The following is a 15,536-nucleotide window of genomic DNA, read 5'->3' as shown; positions in this document are numbered from 1 at the left end:
TAGAAATGGAGGTTGGCGCAATAGTGTACAGTCATGGCCAAAAGTATTGCCGCTTTTCACCTTAAATCAGCTGGAGAGGAGTTTCTGCAGTGCACAAATGATGGATGCGCATGCAGCTTTGATCTGCCTTGTGAAAGAGTCAAAACGTGTTGGTGGTAGGAGTGCTGTAGGACGCAAAAGTCAGACTGTGGACTGCTAATGACGGCTGGTTCAATCCTGTGACTATACTCCGGTTATCATAATGATTTTACAAGTCAATTCTTTCATTAATACTGGTAGGAAGCGAATCTGATGGTTGCTTTTTATATATATAGTCTGTCTAAATGTTGATCAATAAATTGTGAAACCAGTAATACAGTCATGGTCAAAAGTTTTGAGAACGACACAAGTATTGGTTTTCACAAAGTTTGCGGCTTCAGTGTTTCTAGACCTTTTTTTCAGATGTTACTATGGTATACTGAAGTGATATTACAAGCATTTCATAAGTGTAAAAGGCTATTGTTAACAATTACATTAAGTTTGTGCAAAGAGTCAATATTTGCAGTGTTGACTCTTCTTTTTCAAGACCTCTGCAAATTGCTTTGGCATGCGGTCAATCAACTTCTGGGCCACATACTGACTGACTGGCCACCCATTCTTGCCTAATCAATACTTGGAGTTTGTCAGAATTTGTGGGTTTTTGTTTGTCTACCCGCCTATTTGAGGATTGACCACAAGTTCTCTATGGGATTAAGATCTGGGGAGTTTCCTGGCCATGGACTCAAAATTTCAATACCAACAGTAAAGCATCCTAAGACCATTCATGTGTGGGTTTGCTTCTCGGCCAAGGGAGTGGGCTCACTCACAATTTTCCCTAAGAACGGTACCAAAACATCCTCCAAGAGCAGCTTCTCCCAGCCATCCAAGAACCGTTTGGTGATGAACAATGCCTTTTCCAGCATGATAGAGCACCTTGCCATAAGGCAAAAGTGATAACTTAAGTGGCTCTGGGAACAAAACATCGAAATTTTGAGCCATGGCCAGGAAACTCCCCAGACCTTAATCCCATTGAGAACTTGTGGTCAATCCTCAAGAGGTGGGTGGACAAACAAAACCCTACAAATTCTGACAAACCCCAAGTATTGATTAGGCAAGAATGGGCGGCCATCAGTCAGTATGTGGCCCAGAAGTTGATTGACCGCATGCCAGGGCGAATTGCAGAGGTAAAAGAAGGGTTAACACTGCAAATATTGACTCTTTGCACAAACTTAATGTAATTGTTAATAAAAGCCTTTGACACTTATGAAATGCTTGTAATATCACTTCAGTATACCATAGTAACATCTGAAAAAAAGGTCTAGAAACACTGAAGCCGCAAACTTTGTGAAAACCAATACTTGTGTCGTTCTCAAAACTTTTGACCATGACTGTATTACTGGTTTCACAATTTATTGATCAACATTTAGACAGACTATATATATAAAAAGCAACCATCAGATTCGCTTCCTACCAGTATTAATGAAAGAATTGACTTGTAAAATCATTATGATAACCGGAGTATAGTCACAGGATTGAACCAGCCGTCATTAGCAGTCCACAGTCTGACTTTTGCGTCCTACAGCACTCCTACCACCAACACGTTTTGACTCTTTCACAAGGCAGATCAAAGCAGCATGCGCATCCATCATTTGTGCACTGCAGAAACTCCTCTCCAGCTGATTTAAGGTGAAAGCGGCAATACAGACTTAGGCCCGTATTCAGTTTAAGGCGAAAAGCCGGAATCCGCCGAAAAGTTTTGCCGATGACATCATTTTGCCAGGCGGAAAAGTATCATTGTATTCAATTTGAAAGATTTTTCGCCTCGGCGGAAAGTCGATGCAATATAATAGGCGGAAAAGTTTCGCCTATGAATAGCAGGCGGAAAAAAGTGCAGAATTGGGGTTTAGGGGTGCAACGATGCGAGAACCCCTGTGCAGCCTTCAGACAGTCCCCCAAAGGTAAACTGTGTAAAAAAGATTAAAAAAAAAAACACTTAAGGATACCCCAAAAAAATCACTTTGAATTTGGGTGAGAAAAAAAAAAATGTTGGGACAAAGTTAAAAACTAGCAAACTTGACTCTGGGGGGTCCCCAAGTATGCTCCATGTGTTTTTTTCATTGCAGGAGCTTGCGGCAGGTGGATTTTTCACGATTTTTTTCAACTTAACTTTAGCAACTTTAAAATATACTGACCCCCATTTTGAAGTACCCCAAATTTGCTGGGATAAGTTATTTTCTGCAAAAAAACCTCCTGAATACTATTCTGCACCACCTATACAAAAACGCTATTTAGCAGCTATTGAGCCCCGTTTAAAAACACCAAATACCTTCAGCAAGCCAAATCGGGGGGTAACCATAGCTAACCCCCATGTCAGAGCATCTTTTGGGGGTGTCAGGCTGATTTCCCCAAATCTGACAGTACTTTCCACCTGTTCAAGTTTCGCCGGGTCCCGTTTTTGCGTACTTTCAAATTGAATACGGGGGCACGCGCGCGATACTTTTCCGCCTACAAAACACGCGATGTAGGCGAAAAGTCCGGGAGGCGGAAAAGTATCGCGGGTCCGCTCAAATTGAATACGGCTCTTAGTTTGGGCATAAGTAGCCCCCCAAATGCAATTTTAGTGGGTGACTGGCAGCTGACAGTGATAGCAAAACCCTTATGTGTAAATATCAATTCACATCATCCATTGCAAACCTGTATCAAGAAACACTACCGTGGAATCATGACTAAACGGTCTGTATCCTTGTTTCCTCAGCTAATGATTGAGTCACATACCTCTCAACATAGGGTCAAAATAAGCCCCGCCGCTGATCCACCTGAACGCTCCTACTTCCCACCCAATCATGCTTACGTTTTGGCAAAACCCAGCCCCCTTCAAGTTCCATGAATGAGAACAGTTCTACCAAAGTTGGGAGGTATGGAGTCAATACACAGATCACAAGTTAAGAAAAATATTTTTGAAATGGAATGAGATGGACTAGACAAATACTTCACCTTTAGGACTATTGCACTGAACAGTATAATTCCACAGAAGGCCAGGCAGTTCTCATCTAAAGTAACTTTATATTTATTTGTGTAAAAATAACATGGCCTAATATCCCTTTCTCCTAGGGACCCTGCGCTGGTGGACAAGCACAGACTAGGCCTGAATAAAATCTTGGCACAAGATGTTCCCATTGAGATTAAACCTGTTAACCCACCAGACATGTTCCATCTAGTGCCACAAGAACCACGGCAGTTGTTCTGGGTGCGAGCCAAAGGACTTATAGGTAATAACAATAGGTTTTAACATTTATTAATAGTACCTCACTCTCTTCACAGTAACATTTCCTGTCAGCAATAAAATAGTGCAGCGCAATAGACATAATTATCATGTTTGACAATAACTTCTGGTAAACAAAAAGTAAATATAGCTATGAATACAACCTGCCTGGTCTCTAAGAATGAGGGCCTCCTCAAAAAGGTTGCAGTAAAGAACTACATTGTATGCTAGTGTTATATAAACATTGATTTAGTCCACAGAATTGATGCCTCTGCTGTGTATAGGTCAGAGGTTCCCAAACTCCGTCATTACAGTTCACGTTTTAAGGATATCCATGCTTGAGCACAGGTGACTTAATTAGTACTTCAGTCAATTTAATTTAACCATCTGGATTCAAGCAGGGATATCCTTAAAACCTGGACTGTAATGGCAGAGTTTGGGAACCTCTGGTATAGGTAGTGGACTTTTTCATTATAACAGTACCCATTTGTTTGATTTTTTTTTTTGTATAAAATACAATTATTTAATGTATGTTTTTAAATGACAATCTCGTGCTAATGCTGACATTAAACTGAGAATCACAGGGCGTCATATAAAGAAGTAAGATAAAATATACTACTTTTCCAGTCTTTATTTTGGTATGGGTTAGGCAACTGTAGCTATTGCTTTTTTACATGACAAAATGATTCTCTTATGGAGCATGGCTCACAGCCTTCTTTACCTCAGTCATAATTCCAATAACGACCAAGGTGTACACAGGATTTATATAATATACAGGAACAGATGAAGCCGCTATATTAATCACACCCATTCTTTGTAAAGAACAGATAATTTAGTTATGCTTTGACCTCTCACTGTTTGGACAGTATTGTGTTATATTGAGAGCAAAGGTCATCATATAATAATGGAAGTGCTTGTGATTGAATATAAAAGAATCTTGACAGGGAAAGCTTTATTCCCTTAGGGGCACTGCCATGGGCTCATATGGATAAACTCTGTGGACTTGATTCCGAGTCGCATGCAAAAGTGCACACAGCATCTATTGGCCGTTACTCGTCTGCGAGTTTATGCAAATACCACTTCCCTTCTGTACATCTGTGCGGCTGAATGTGCAAGGACTGAGACGCCCACTTTTAATACACATGCACGCTGTAATACCATTTGGTACGTCCTTAGATGCCACAGGCATTCACGCCACCGAAACTTGCACCAGCCCTAGGGCAGGTGCAGTGTCTTTGTCTGACCATGGCCTCCTATGCTTGCGGCTGTGCGTCTGAACACAGCCGTTTGCATTGACACTTCCGAAACACGCTCACTGACTGGACCATTTTAACGTGCACTAGTAGCCACCTCCCAAGATTGCCCATCACTCTCATGCCACATTTGATACTGTCTGACCCGATGGCAATAGCACCTTTGTGCGTACTCTCTAATGCATGCGCCGTAGGGGATTCAGATATTTTTGCCCATACGCATTTGCAGATAATCGCTCAACTACGTAAACATCGGCATTGTGTGCGACTCTGATTCAGGCCCTGTGTTGCTAATGGAGAAGAAATGTCCTGCTTTGAGCCTATGAGAAATCCGGCTACTTCTAGTTATTTTATTTAATAAACTACTCTACTGAATACGGTTTTCAAATGCAATAAAAGTTTTCAAACCTAAATACAGCAAAGACAAGTTATATATAGAATGGCATTACACATATTACACTGACATTAGATTATAAACACTAGAAAATTATACCCCTAAATTTCATTTTTAAAGGTAACATAGTATAACCAAATGTAAAAAATGTACCAACGAAAAGGATACATGAAGCGTTTTATTTAATACACATTTATTTTCATTTGCTGCTTTAAAGCAATGGCTGTATAATAGTATGGTTAATTGTAACTAAAGATTTAATAAAATAAGTCTAAAGTCAGAATGAGATGGGAGACAAATATGTAGAAATGTTCAAAGCTATGAGTGGCTTTCAATAATAAACAATATGAACTATTTCTTACTTGGGGTCTGGCATAAATGGGGGGGGGGGGGACAGAACCAGACATACAGGAGGAACACAAGTTCTTTCTCCTTACTAATGCAGCTTTTATTGCAAACATGTCAGTGTCGCAAACTCCATGAAATTCATACAGTATGGACTTTAAAAAGTAGTTAGACATTAAGGCAGTCAACCTGATGCATGCCTGACTGAATTTAGTAGTATTTTACATCCAATAACTCTGCCCAAAATAGAATTTATTGTGTCATTAAAAAGATAACAAATAACAGAGTATGTGTTATGCTGGGTATACACTGGCCAACATATCGGGCATTCAATTGAACGGCCGGTATATCGTGCGCATGTTGACCAGTGTGTACAGACAATATGTCTGAACAACAACATTCATAGACATATAGTGTCAGCTGTGCTGCACAGCCGATGGCAGATATATCTGCACATCATGCTGTGTGTACGGGCGGTCAGCTGCCCGCCCGTACACTTGCTGCAGATGCCGCTGGGACCGCAGTGATGGTTGTTCAGTGTGTATGAACATCCATCACTGCAAATATCTGCAGATGTATCTTTCTGGTGTGTACCCACCTTTAGGCAGGTTCTGATTCTATACAAGTTATGCAGCATTCTCAGAATTTAATGGAAATGGGTCAAATTAGAGAATACTTTCTAAAATTGTTTTTTTATACAAATTGGCCATAGAGAGCTTTTGAAATAAACTGTAAATATGTAATTGAATTAGTTCCTTTATATACAAATAAAAAAGTTTATCGAAAGAATATAAATCTAATTGGTAAATATAGGTTTTCTCCCTTTCCTGCTCTTGAAATCTCTTCCCATGTTCTTCAGGTCCCGGTGACATGAGATTGCACTGCTGTGTAGCTGCCTATATTTCAGATTATTCCTTCTTGGGAACCGCAGTGCTGCCTCATCTTCAGTACGGCATGAGATTTATCGCTTCTCTTGACCACTCCATGTGGTTCCATGCTTCCTTCAGGGCTGATGAATGGATGCTTTATGAGTGTGAAAGCCACTGGGCAGGTAAGAGGGGAGTAATAAGTGCATTTATGAATAGGGTGGGACACGGGCATGTATGGGCTGCATGATGAAATACTCACCGATGCCTTGTTAGATAGCAGACTACCTTGCGAGGAACCTTTTTATGAATTTGCTTTGTTCCTTGTTGCAGTTTAGTCATTGTAATTTTCCACATAGGCAACTGCCGTGGGCTAGTACATGGGCGCCTCTGGAGAAGAGACGGGGTCCTTGCAGTAACATGTGCGCAGGAAGGTGTTTTCCGTGTGAGGCAAAATCCTACCACCAGTCGGCTATGAATACTTGCAGAGCACTACAATCAATACAGACTTCTGATCCCTGATTGATGATGTGATTGTATACCAGACCTGTAATCTCTTGTGCTTAAGTTTACAATTATCTGCAGTTCTTCACATAGAACAGGTCTTTAAATTGTAAATAATTAGAACAAATAAAACTATTAATTTGCACTGTATTTCAGAAAAGTTCATAAGTGACACTGTACTGTTGAGCTATGTAATACTCTGCTCTACATGCCTAAAAAGCCAGGTACACACTGGAGTTATTGGCCCAATTTGGAATGACAAAATCAGGCATATTGTGCAGTGTGTATGCCCAATTTGCGCAGTTGCATGCGATAGTGTGATTGGCCGTGCTGAATCGCACAATATCCCATGCAGCTCTATACATATTAATAAAGGTCAGAACGAGTGATCATTCAGTCATTCATTAAATTGGGTAGTGTGTACCGGCAATCATGCAATGTCCATGGTGAAGGCAAATTGCCCTGAACAACGGACCAATTGTCGGTCCTTTGAGCGTGTACACTGCTTAACTCCATTATAATCCATAAGACGTGGGAGGCAAGTCATACAAAATTCTGATGCTTTTCTTTTAAGTTACTGACACACAGTGCCTTTTTTAGCCTTCCATATGCACAGACCTCATGAGCAGAGATAAGTGCAAGTTACTGATAAAATGTTTAACATATTAAAAAAAAGGAATAGTGCATTAGCTGCTTTTGAATTACTCAACTTATAGTCTCTTTAATAAGAATCTCTTTCAGAGTGGGAGTGTTGTGCGTAATGTGCCCATTCTCCTGCAACTTTAGTAATGCAGCTTCAGAGTCCCTCTTATCTATGCCCACTCTCCAAGATAACTGGATGTGTGCCTGCAGGAATGGAATAAGCAAAGACATGTTTTGTTCTTGTGCCGCTCGTAAAAGCACTACTGCCCGTTCACTGAATACTTGTGCATCTGCCAACAGATCCATTTCTTGGTGACAAACCACCAGGCCAGCAAGCACAAGCAATTGGTGGGCAGAAGGACCTGAAGGACAAAGCTTTTCCTGAAGGTGCCAGCAGTTTGTCCATATTGGCAATGCTAAATTGTACAATCCTGTGCGCATAAACTGCTGTGCTCGCTGCATGTCATGTAAATAGAAGAACCCCAGGAACTGCGGTGAGTGTCGCAGAACAGGCACTGAGGATATGTGGCAGAGGAATTGCTCAAAGGCACGACTGCGCTTTGCTATGGTCTCTGCGGTGAAATTCTTGTGCAGACGTTTGTGAGGAAAAGAGACCGTGCTCATTTCATCAGGGTAGTGGGACCGCAGACTTCTTCTCAGGCGTTCCAGATCAGAGTATCGACATGTGATATAGGCAGGTGAAGGCTCATACCTCCCTGACTGTAGAAGGTAAATGGTGTACATCTAGGAGGGAAGGGATGGAAAGGCTGGATGAGAAAGCATTTTATTTTATATTATATTTTAAAATGTAGTAAATTTATATTAAAATATACAGTATTTCACATGTAACATCAATGGAAATGCACACTTCCTCCCGAGTTTGGTTAACAATTTTTTTTATAATTAAATCCTCTCCTGAGTTTTTGTGTGACAGTTGCCATCTGGAAGAAGCTTGGTAATAAATCTGTGGCAAATATGGCACACTTTAGTTTTTTATTAACTTCCTTTTCAGGTTGTACAACATTAGTTTATAAAGAACCCACAGGCCATTAGCTTTATTGTAACTTGCAGAATAGTCATGTTACCTCACCTGGCATCCACACTTATAATCTGCTATGTTTTGAAAAAGTCCTACAGAAGCCTGGAAGCACCGCGGTTGCAAGCAAATAACTGAATGTGCAGTGAAGATGGTATTTATCTGCTCAGGCGTCATTTTACTGCAAAGATAATTTTTTAATTTCCACTGCAGTTCTAAAATACAGTGGACACGGGTGAAGACATTGATTCAACAGGGGTAGTTTAGAGTGTTCAAAAGTGGTTGTCTCCGCCTCATATTACACGTTTCCAATGCATATAAAGGATCTGCCATAAATAGCTATATATAAAGGCTATTCAAGCTCAGCCAGGGTAATTTTTCCAATAGTAGCTGTATAAATTAGTGCACACATTGTTAGTATGGATAGTTATGGCAGGGGCCGTGTGCAGCCTCTGCGCAGGTCCCATTCTCCTTTCCAACAGTGCAGTAGACGCTGGCTTTGTGCCGGTCTACTGCGCATGTGCAGGTCTCCGGGAACACGGCGCCCACACTATGTCCCTGAAGACATCTTTAGTGCACAAGGCAAGTATAATAAATGTGCGTGTGAGCCCCACAGGACCCAGGTGCACCTCATACCCTGTACTAAGTATAGATACACCAATGAGTTATGGTCAATTAAAGTAGACAGTATAGGGTGTTTCACTTGTAGGAGACCCCCGAGCCACCACAGACACAATATACAAGTGTGGGGAACGCAACATCTGTAGTTACCCTCTAGTATAGAACATAAAGCATGACATTTCTGCACATTTTAATGTCCATTTACTGAGTTTAATGGATTTTAAATCATAAAACTGTGGCATGTGCAAAACTTTGAGAATCCTTCCAGTTTATTCATTAATATTTTAAGCCTTCAAACTGGATTGGGGTTTTAGTGATTATTTAACTCTGTTTAATATAAGACCTGTGAACCTTCTAACTTCGCAGGATATTGAGTCTACTCCCAATAGCTGTGGGTTTCTCTAACCAGCTGACTGATAACTTGAACATCTATATATTTAAAGTTTAAGAATACTAAAAAAAAAATGATGTCCTCACATTGCCACGTAATAACAGTTGATATGACGTATGGCCACTGCCACCAGTATCAGTGATGTCACTTCCAGAAAGTTCCAGCATACCACACATCTAGTCTCCAAACACTTACTCATCACATACCACCTCTTGATGACAACACTGCCTTCTAAAAAGCACCCAATTACAACATTATACACAATCAAATATGTATAACCATAAAGAAGAAAGGAAAAAGTCACAGAGGGCTGCACAGGCCACAGACAAAAAGATAAGACAGGAGAAAATGTGAGGACGTGCAAAAAATTACAATAGTAAAGATAAAAATATGCTAAGGATAATCTATATAATAATTTGAAATAAGTGAAATAGATAGATGAGGGAGAAGAGTGATAAGTAAGACAAGGAGAAATAAAAAAGGAAAATCCAGGCAGTGTTGGGGCAAGAGATATTTATCAATTGCAAAGAAGGGAAAGATGATAAAGTGTATAGGTGGTTTCATATTTGAAGTTTCTCTGGTACTGACATAATTATGAAGCTAAGGAAAACAGTTGAAAGTTTAGGCAAGATCTGAAAGACCCAAAAGGATCTCTGATAGACCTACTTATAACAACTCATAAATGCAGAGCAGAACCACTACAAATTACCTATACAAATTCTAACAGACACCAAGGCAGTGGCCAACCCAAAAATTATCTCCATGGAAGAGTTGTCAGAAGAAAGTCTTTCCAAAAAACGTTCCTGACATGGACATCACATGCTGTTCCGGAACAGCACATCACTTCCTGATTATAATTGCCCGTTATGCATGATGCCCTGCAGCATATTGTCCCAAACTGCCCCCCCCCCCCACCAAAATGAAAGTACTTTTTTGGGGTGATCTAAAGTTTTCTAAAAAAAAAAAAACTTTTGACGCAGTTTACCCTTGGGGCACTGTCCCAAGGGTGCAGGGGAGTTTTGCACCCTAAAACCCCAATTCTGCACTTTTTTTCAATGCGAAATGACATCACTTGCGATACTTTTTCGCAGAAAATGGCTTTTTGCACCTAATTGTATATGGCCCTAAGTATTGGCTTAGGTGTTCAAACCTTTGTATATGCCATAAGCACAGTTTTGTAATTTTATTCTTTTAAATCATCAAATTATCATTAATTTTGCAGAAATATTACAGGTTTATTTTTACATCCTGCAGAGATTGTATTAACTCTCTTCACTCAGAGATATAGTGGAACATGCAGTTTGACTGGAATCGGTATGGGATCCCAGCTGCCGCATGGCCGCGAGTTCGAATCCCGGCAGCGGCAGCCCGACAGATCAGCAGAGCCCGGCAGCGGAAGCCCGACAGCGCTGGAAATCCCAATCGTCCCTAAGTATAAACTAACCTAACCCTCCTTAGGGGTGCCTAACCCTAATTCCCCCCTTCCCCGCTGCCTAAACCTAAGTCCCCCGGGGGGTTGCCTAACCCTAAGTCCCCCCCCGGGTGCCCTAAACCTATCCCTCCCCCTGCAGCTGTCCGCTCGCGGCGCCTGGCATCCCTTCGATCGGGATGCCGGGCGCCGGTCTCCCGGCGTCGGGTAAATGACAGGCGTCTAGATATAGACGCCGGTCATTTATCCCACGCCGGGATAAAGCAGCCGGGAAGCCGACTGTATTAAGGCAGCCGGTTTCCCGACTGCATACCGTTTGACTATGGGACCATTTCACATCCTCTCTCTAATACTTACTACATACTTGGCGTGGACATCCCGTACTACATTTGCTTCTGTCACCTCAAATGTCAGTCTGATGGGCACACGGTGACCATGTGTACTTGCCCACATCTCTCGCTGTTGCCTTGTGAGAAGGGGGCGGGAATTCATCTCTTCTGTGGATTTACCTTCTGCAGAAAACAAAGTTCTTATAAGTGTGGCAGTGAGAGTCTGTACAGCCTCTTTTTTTTTATCTATTTTTAATAAAAGTAACAAATCAAAAAACAAACACATAAAACACCTAGCAGTAGTATACAAACTTATAACATGGAGTATAAATCAATGGTAGGGAAGACAGTGTAGAATTAGCATCCATATTGGGGGGATTAAACTGATAGATAATAGTGGACGATGAGGCAGTGAAGGGAGGTTAGAGAATGATCTAGAGTTTAATTGCAGTCATGTGTGAGATGATAGGAGTAGACAGAGGGATGATAACAAAAATTGAGGGGGAAGAGAGGAACAGAAGGCAAGCCGAGGGGGAGCAAGGATGCCTAAAAATTAGGATGTAACTATGCTAAATTACCAGGTGCTTGGAATGGGTACAGCGAAAAAGCTGTTTTTTTTTAAATACTGTAGGACTTAAGCATCAGAAGTACTATACAGATTTCTACTCACACCTCAGACACTGCCATGTAGCCACTATGTTACGCTTCCTTCTGTATAGTTACCATCAGTGGCGTCACAAGAGGGGTGGTCCACACCTGGGTGACACCAAGGTGCAGACTCCCCCCTCACTGACAGGAGCCGGGTGCTGCACTGTAGCATTAAGTGCAGAACTCGGCTCCTGACACTGGGGGAGCCGGCCGCCACTGCACACAGGGACCTCCTGCATCCCCCCCAAGTAATAGGCACGGGGGGGGGGGGTTTGCATCGCATGGCCACGCCCCCTTTTCAGCGACGAGCGCCTGGGCCGCGTGCACAGCATCCCTCTCCGCACTGGGTTTTACAGCGGGGATGGACGCCACTGGTTCCCATTTACCCTACCCATTAGTATCCATTAATTTAGTACCAGTTCCATCACTCTCCTCAGAGCCTAGACTGTCTTCACTCAAACTGAGGGTGCCGCTCAAACGCACAGATAGTCCTTCAGGGTCATCCACCAAGTCTGCAGTCTCCGGTGGTTCTTCAGGGGGTCCAGGACCTCTGTGCTCTTTCAGCGTGTGGGAACGGAGGCGCTTGAGAAACCTGGAAGCCATCTAGTAGGAAATAAGGAAATACTTACTAAAAAAAAAATGTTTTCCAACTAATGTTAGAAAGTGACATTACCCAGCTTTATACTTCAATGGAACTTTAGACTGTTAAATAAGAAACGTTAAACAATAATAAAATTCAACAGTCTACAGTGAGAGACAGATGGAATTGGTACAAATATAGTACTATGCATGTGACAGGCAGTAGACACAGTAAGGATAAGATAAGGATGAATATGTCATTAAAATACAACATGCAAATCTATAATGTGAACACATAAGCCACACAGAAGACTGAAGAGGTTACCCATCTGAGATGTATGCTTTTTTATTTGAATACAACTATAAAAATAACAGAGCTGGAAAGATACAAAATTAGGTGTCACCATGTGTACTAAATGTATCACTGTTTTAATGGCCAAAGATACTGATTATGTAAAAATCGATCAGGATAATCATATTAGCAAGTAACTGTATAGAAACAATCTTTGAGTATGTTGGTGGCAAGTTATAATATGATTTCAAACCAATATATGCCAGTGACTACCAATTTATTTTTATGGGGTTTTTTTTGCTTAAACTATTTTTTTCTTTTATTAAGGTTTAGTCAAAAAGGGGTATAGAGGAGGGGGGATTAGAAAGCAATCCAATAACTCTGAGTTGCTACTGGTATAAGAAATTACATAGCAAATGATTCAACAGTAAATCAGAACTTCAGAAAACAGGAGATAGATAAAAAGACTGGCCTCCAAGTCTTATTAAGGAAATACATACGCGAGACTGGCAGTCGGGATGCCGACAGCCAAAAGACTGACAGCAGCATCCCGATGCTCAGAATCCCGACAGGGGTCACTAAGTATTCTAACCCTCCCTTCCTGCATCAAACTCCTCCCCTCATGGTGCCTTAACCTATATGCCCCCGTGCGGTGTAAACATAACCCGCCCTCCCATACTTATGTTCGGGATGCCAGCTGTCGGGATTACGTTGTCGGCATCTCAAGTGATGTCAGAATTCCGACGCCGGTATTCTGGCCGCGGTTGGGATTCCGGCACTGAAATTACAACCGCCGGCATCTTAACTGCATGCTCTTATTAAAACACATGCTTCTTAAATCATAACTCCTGATATTACATATAAATTGTGTTTAAACTTGCAGAAACACTTTAACAGCTCCTCATAAAATCTCATTCCTAAACACTCATTCTTGTTTTGGTTCATACTGGGTCAAAACACCATTTAAATGTGCATTTAATGTCAAATGTACCAGTTTTATGAGTAAAACGAGTAATAAGACAAATGATGACTCCAAACTAACACACATTAAAGGGACACTTCCATGCAATCTAGGTTGTAGGACATCCACACTAACAACTGTTGCTGGATCAAATGACACTGATGTTGTTATTCCCCCCCAAACTCGCATATCTGTGTTGAAATGGGCCATGTGGCTTAACCCATACTTGCCTACTCTCCCTGATGGTCAGGGAGACTCCCTGAAATAGCAGCAATCTCCCTGACTCCCTGAAGAGGCTAGTAATCTCCCTGATTTTACCTTACACCCCCCTATTATGAAAATGACATATACAAATAAACAAGAGATATTTACATTCAAATTGGATCATTAGAATAATTTCCCTGCATTTTCTATAAGGCATAATCCCTATAGCTACATGCATTTTCTATATAGTATCAGTTTGTTTTCATCAAAAAAAATAGATCTTACTAACTGCTTTGGGGCTCATTTACATTTTGAAGTAAACCAATTTTATGACACGCCTCTTAGATGTATCAGTACACGCGCACTTTCCCGCCGTGCTTATAAGTGTTGCTTTCACAATCTCCCTGAAATGTTTTTTCAAAAGTAGGCAAGTATGGCTTAACCATGGCGCGCACACCATGGACACAGTAATTGATGCTTAATGCTACCAATTGAGAGAATCATTCTCCTTGGTAAAAAAAAAAATTTGTGGTATAAATTTCATTGCATGGTTCACGTCTCTACATGTGATAAAGTTTGTATGACTAGAAATAAGTGACTTAAAGAAGCTCAACTGAATGAGGTCCTGCTTTCTGCATGAAGCGCTAATTAAAACCACAGGTATAATTTTTTTATGCACCTAGCAGGACCTATTTGAATGTCCCTGCACATGCATAATGAAAGTCAGGGGAACACAGAAATCAGCAAGTTGAAAGTGATTAGTACTTATAATACACTTATTTGGTGTCGTTTTACTCTGTAAATTATGGCCTACTACATTTGTAGGCAATTCATGAAAATCATTTTCTCTTATTGCAATGAAAAAAAATATATAAAATATGTAATGCAACAATGTGCTCTTAATTTGTCTCAGTAAAGTTACAAAAAATAAATATATATATATTTTTTTTTTTTTACTAGAGCAAGGAGATGTTCCTAGTGCACAGGTTCTCAAACTCTGTCCTCAGGACCCTAAACAGGTGTTTTCATTACTCACTGACATTTTAAAAGATCCACAGGTGGAGCGAATTATTTAATTTGTGATTCTGTGAGGAGACCTGGAAAACATGCACTGTTTGGGGTCCTGAGGACAGAGTTTGAGAACCTGTGACCTAGAGACAATAACAATGCTATAGATAGGACATCCATAAAGAGAAGAGTGTATATGGCCTTGTATTGTGTGTAAGTGCCATCCTATAGCTTTCCTCAATGTTATGGGGGATAGGAGGCTACTGTACTGGGTACAAGTATACCGAGCAGAAAGCTGGGAAGATGTAGTAATGTAGTAAAAGTTGCAAGGGAATTATTGAGCGTTCTTATTGCACCGATACAAATCTGATAGTAAGTATACTAATATGTCATATAACGAGAGAGAGAACAGCTGATCCTCACCCGCCATACACCGCACTGCAGACCCTGTGCCACCCGCAAATCTATAGCCAGTGACTTGTGGTACCACACCCGATACCCGCTGCCGGGAGCCCTGTGCTATGTACTTACTCGCCGTGGAAATCGGGATTCTCCCAAACTTCCGCTTCCGGTTACCGTATCCACATTTAGCAAACGGGACATGGTGTGGACTCTCTGTGGATGGAAGGCTCTTTGGCTGCGTGTAGTACTCTCGGGGTGATGACAATAAATTGCTGCTGGGAGGAGTGTTTGGCAGGACGGTACCTGGCTGTGAAGTGGTAACACCACACCCTCCCTCATGTCTAGCCTACGT

The 15,536-nt window shown here is 41.3% G+C and overlaps 2 protein-coding genes across 5 annotated transcripts in view; one reads left to right on the top strand and one right to left on the bottom strand.

Moving 5' to 3' along the window:
* The window catches only part of ACOT8 (acyl-CoA thioesterase 8), a 20,974-nt gene extending 14,182 nt beyond the window's left edge, over positions 1 to 6,792 (top strand). Inside the window, exons 4-6 of the mRNA XM_088481914.1 lie at positions 3,130 to 3,287; positions 6,132 to 6,323; positions 6,498 to 6,792. Of these exons, the coding sequence (XP_088338040.1) occupies positions 3,130 to 3,287; positions 6,132 to 6,323; positions 6,498 to 6,616 (469 nt within the window). The 3' untranslated portion in view covers positions 6,617 to 6,792. The remainder of the gene's footprint in view (positions 1 to 3,129; positions 3,288 to 6,131; positions 6,324 to 6,497) is intronic.
* SNX21 (sorting nexin family member 21) lies at positions 5,093 to 15,536 on the bottom strand. Of its 4 annotated transcripts, none has more exons than XM_088481912.1 (5): positions 15,314 to 15,394; positions 13,289 to 13,387; positions 12,155 to 12,341; positions 11,119 to 11,273; positions 5,093 to 8,028 (listed from the first exon to the last, which is right to left on the bottom strand). In XM_088481912.1, the coding sequence occupies exons 3-5, from the start codon at positions 12,339 to 12,341 to the stop codon at positions 7,348 to 7,350; spliced, it is 1,023 nt and encodes a 340-aa protein (XP_088338038.1). In that variant the 5' UTR covers positions 13,289 to 13,387; positions 15,314 to 15,394; the 3' UTR covers positions 5,093 to 7,347. The 4 variants fall into 4 exon arrangements, with proteins under 4 accessions (XP_088338038.1, XP_088338039.1, XP_088338036.1 ...); XM_088481913.1 differs by lacking the exon at positions 15,314 to 15,394 and adding an exon at positions 15,206 to 15,292; XM_088481910.1 differs by lacking the exon at positions 13,289 to 13,387 and having other exon boundaries at positions 15,314 to 15,536.

The sequence above is a fragment of the Taudactylus pleione genome, unplaced genomic scaffold (assembly GCF_031769625.1).
Source record: "Taudactylus pleione unplaced genomic scaffold, aTauple2 ptg000279l, whole genome shotgun sequence".
NCBI lineage: Eukaryota > Metazoa > Chordata > Amphibia > Anura > Myobatrachidae > Taudactylus > Taudactylus pleione.
This window is presented reverse-complemented; position numbering and strand designations above follow the sequence as displayed.

Excerpts from the sequence above, each read along its gene's own strand:
- SNX21 (XM_088481910.1), bottom strand. The coding sequence starts at position 15,523 with ATGAGGGAGGGTGTGGTGTTACCACTTCACAGCCAGGTACCGTCCTGC. Across the intron at positions 12,342-15,313 it reads AATCCCGATTTCCACGGCGA|ATGGCTTCCAGGTTTCTCAA; the intron begins GTAAGTACATAG and ends ATTTCCTACTAG. Across the intron at positions 11,274-12,154 it reads TGAGGAGAGTGATGGAACTG|AAGGTAAATCCACAGAAGAG; the intron begins GTACTAAATTAA and ends TGTTTTCTGCAG.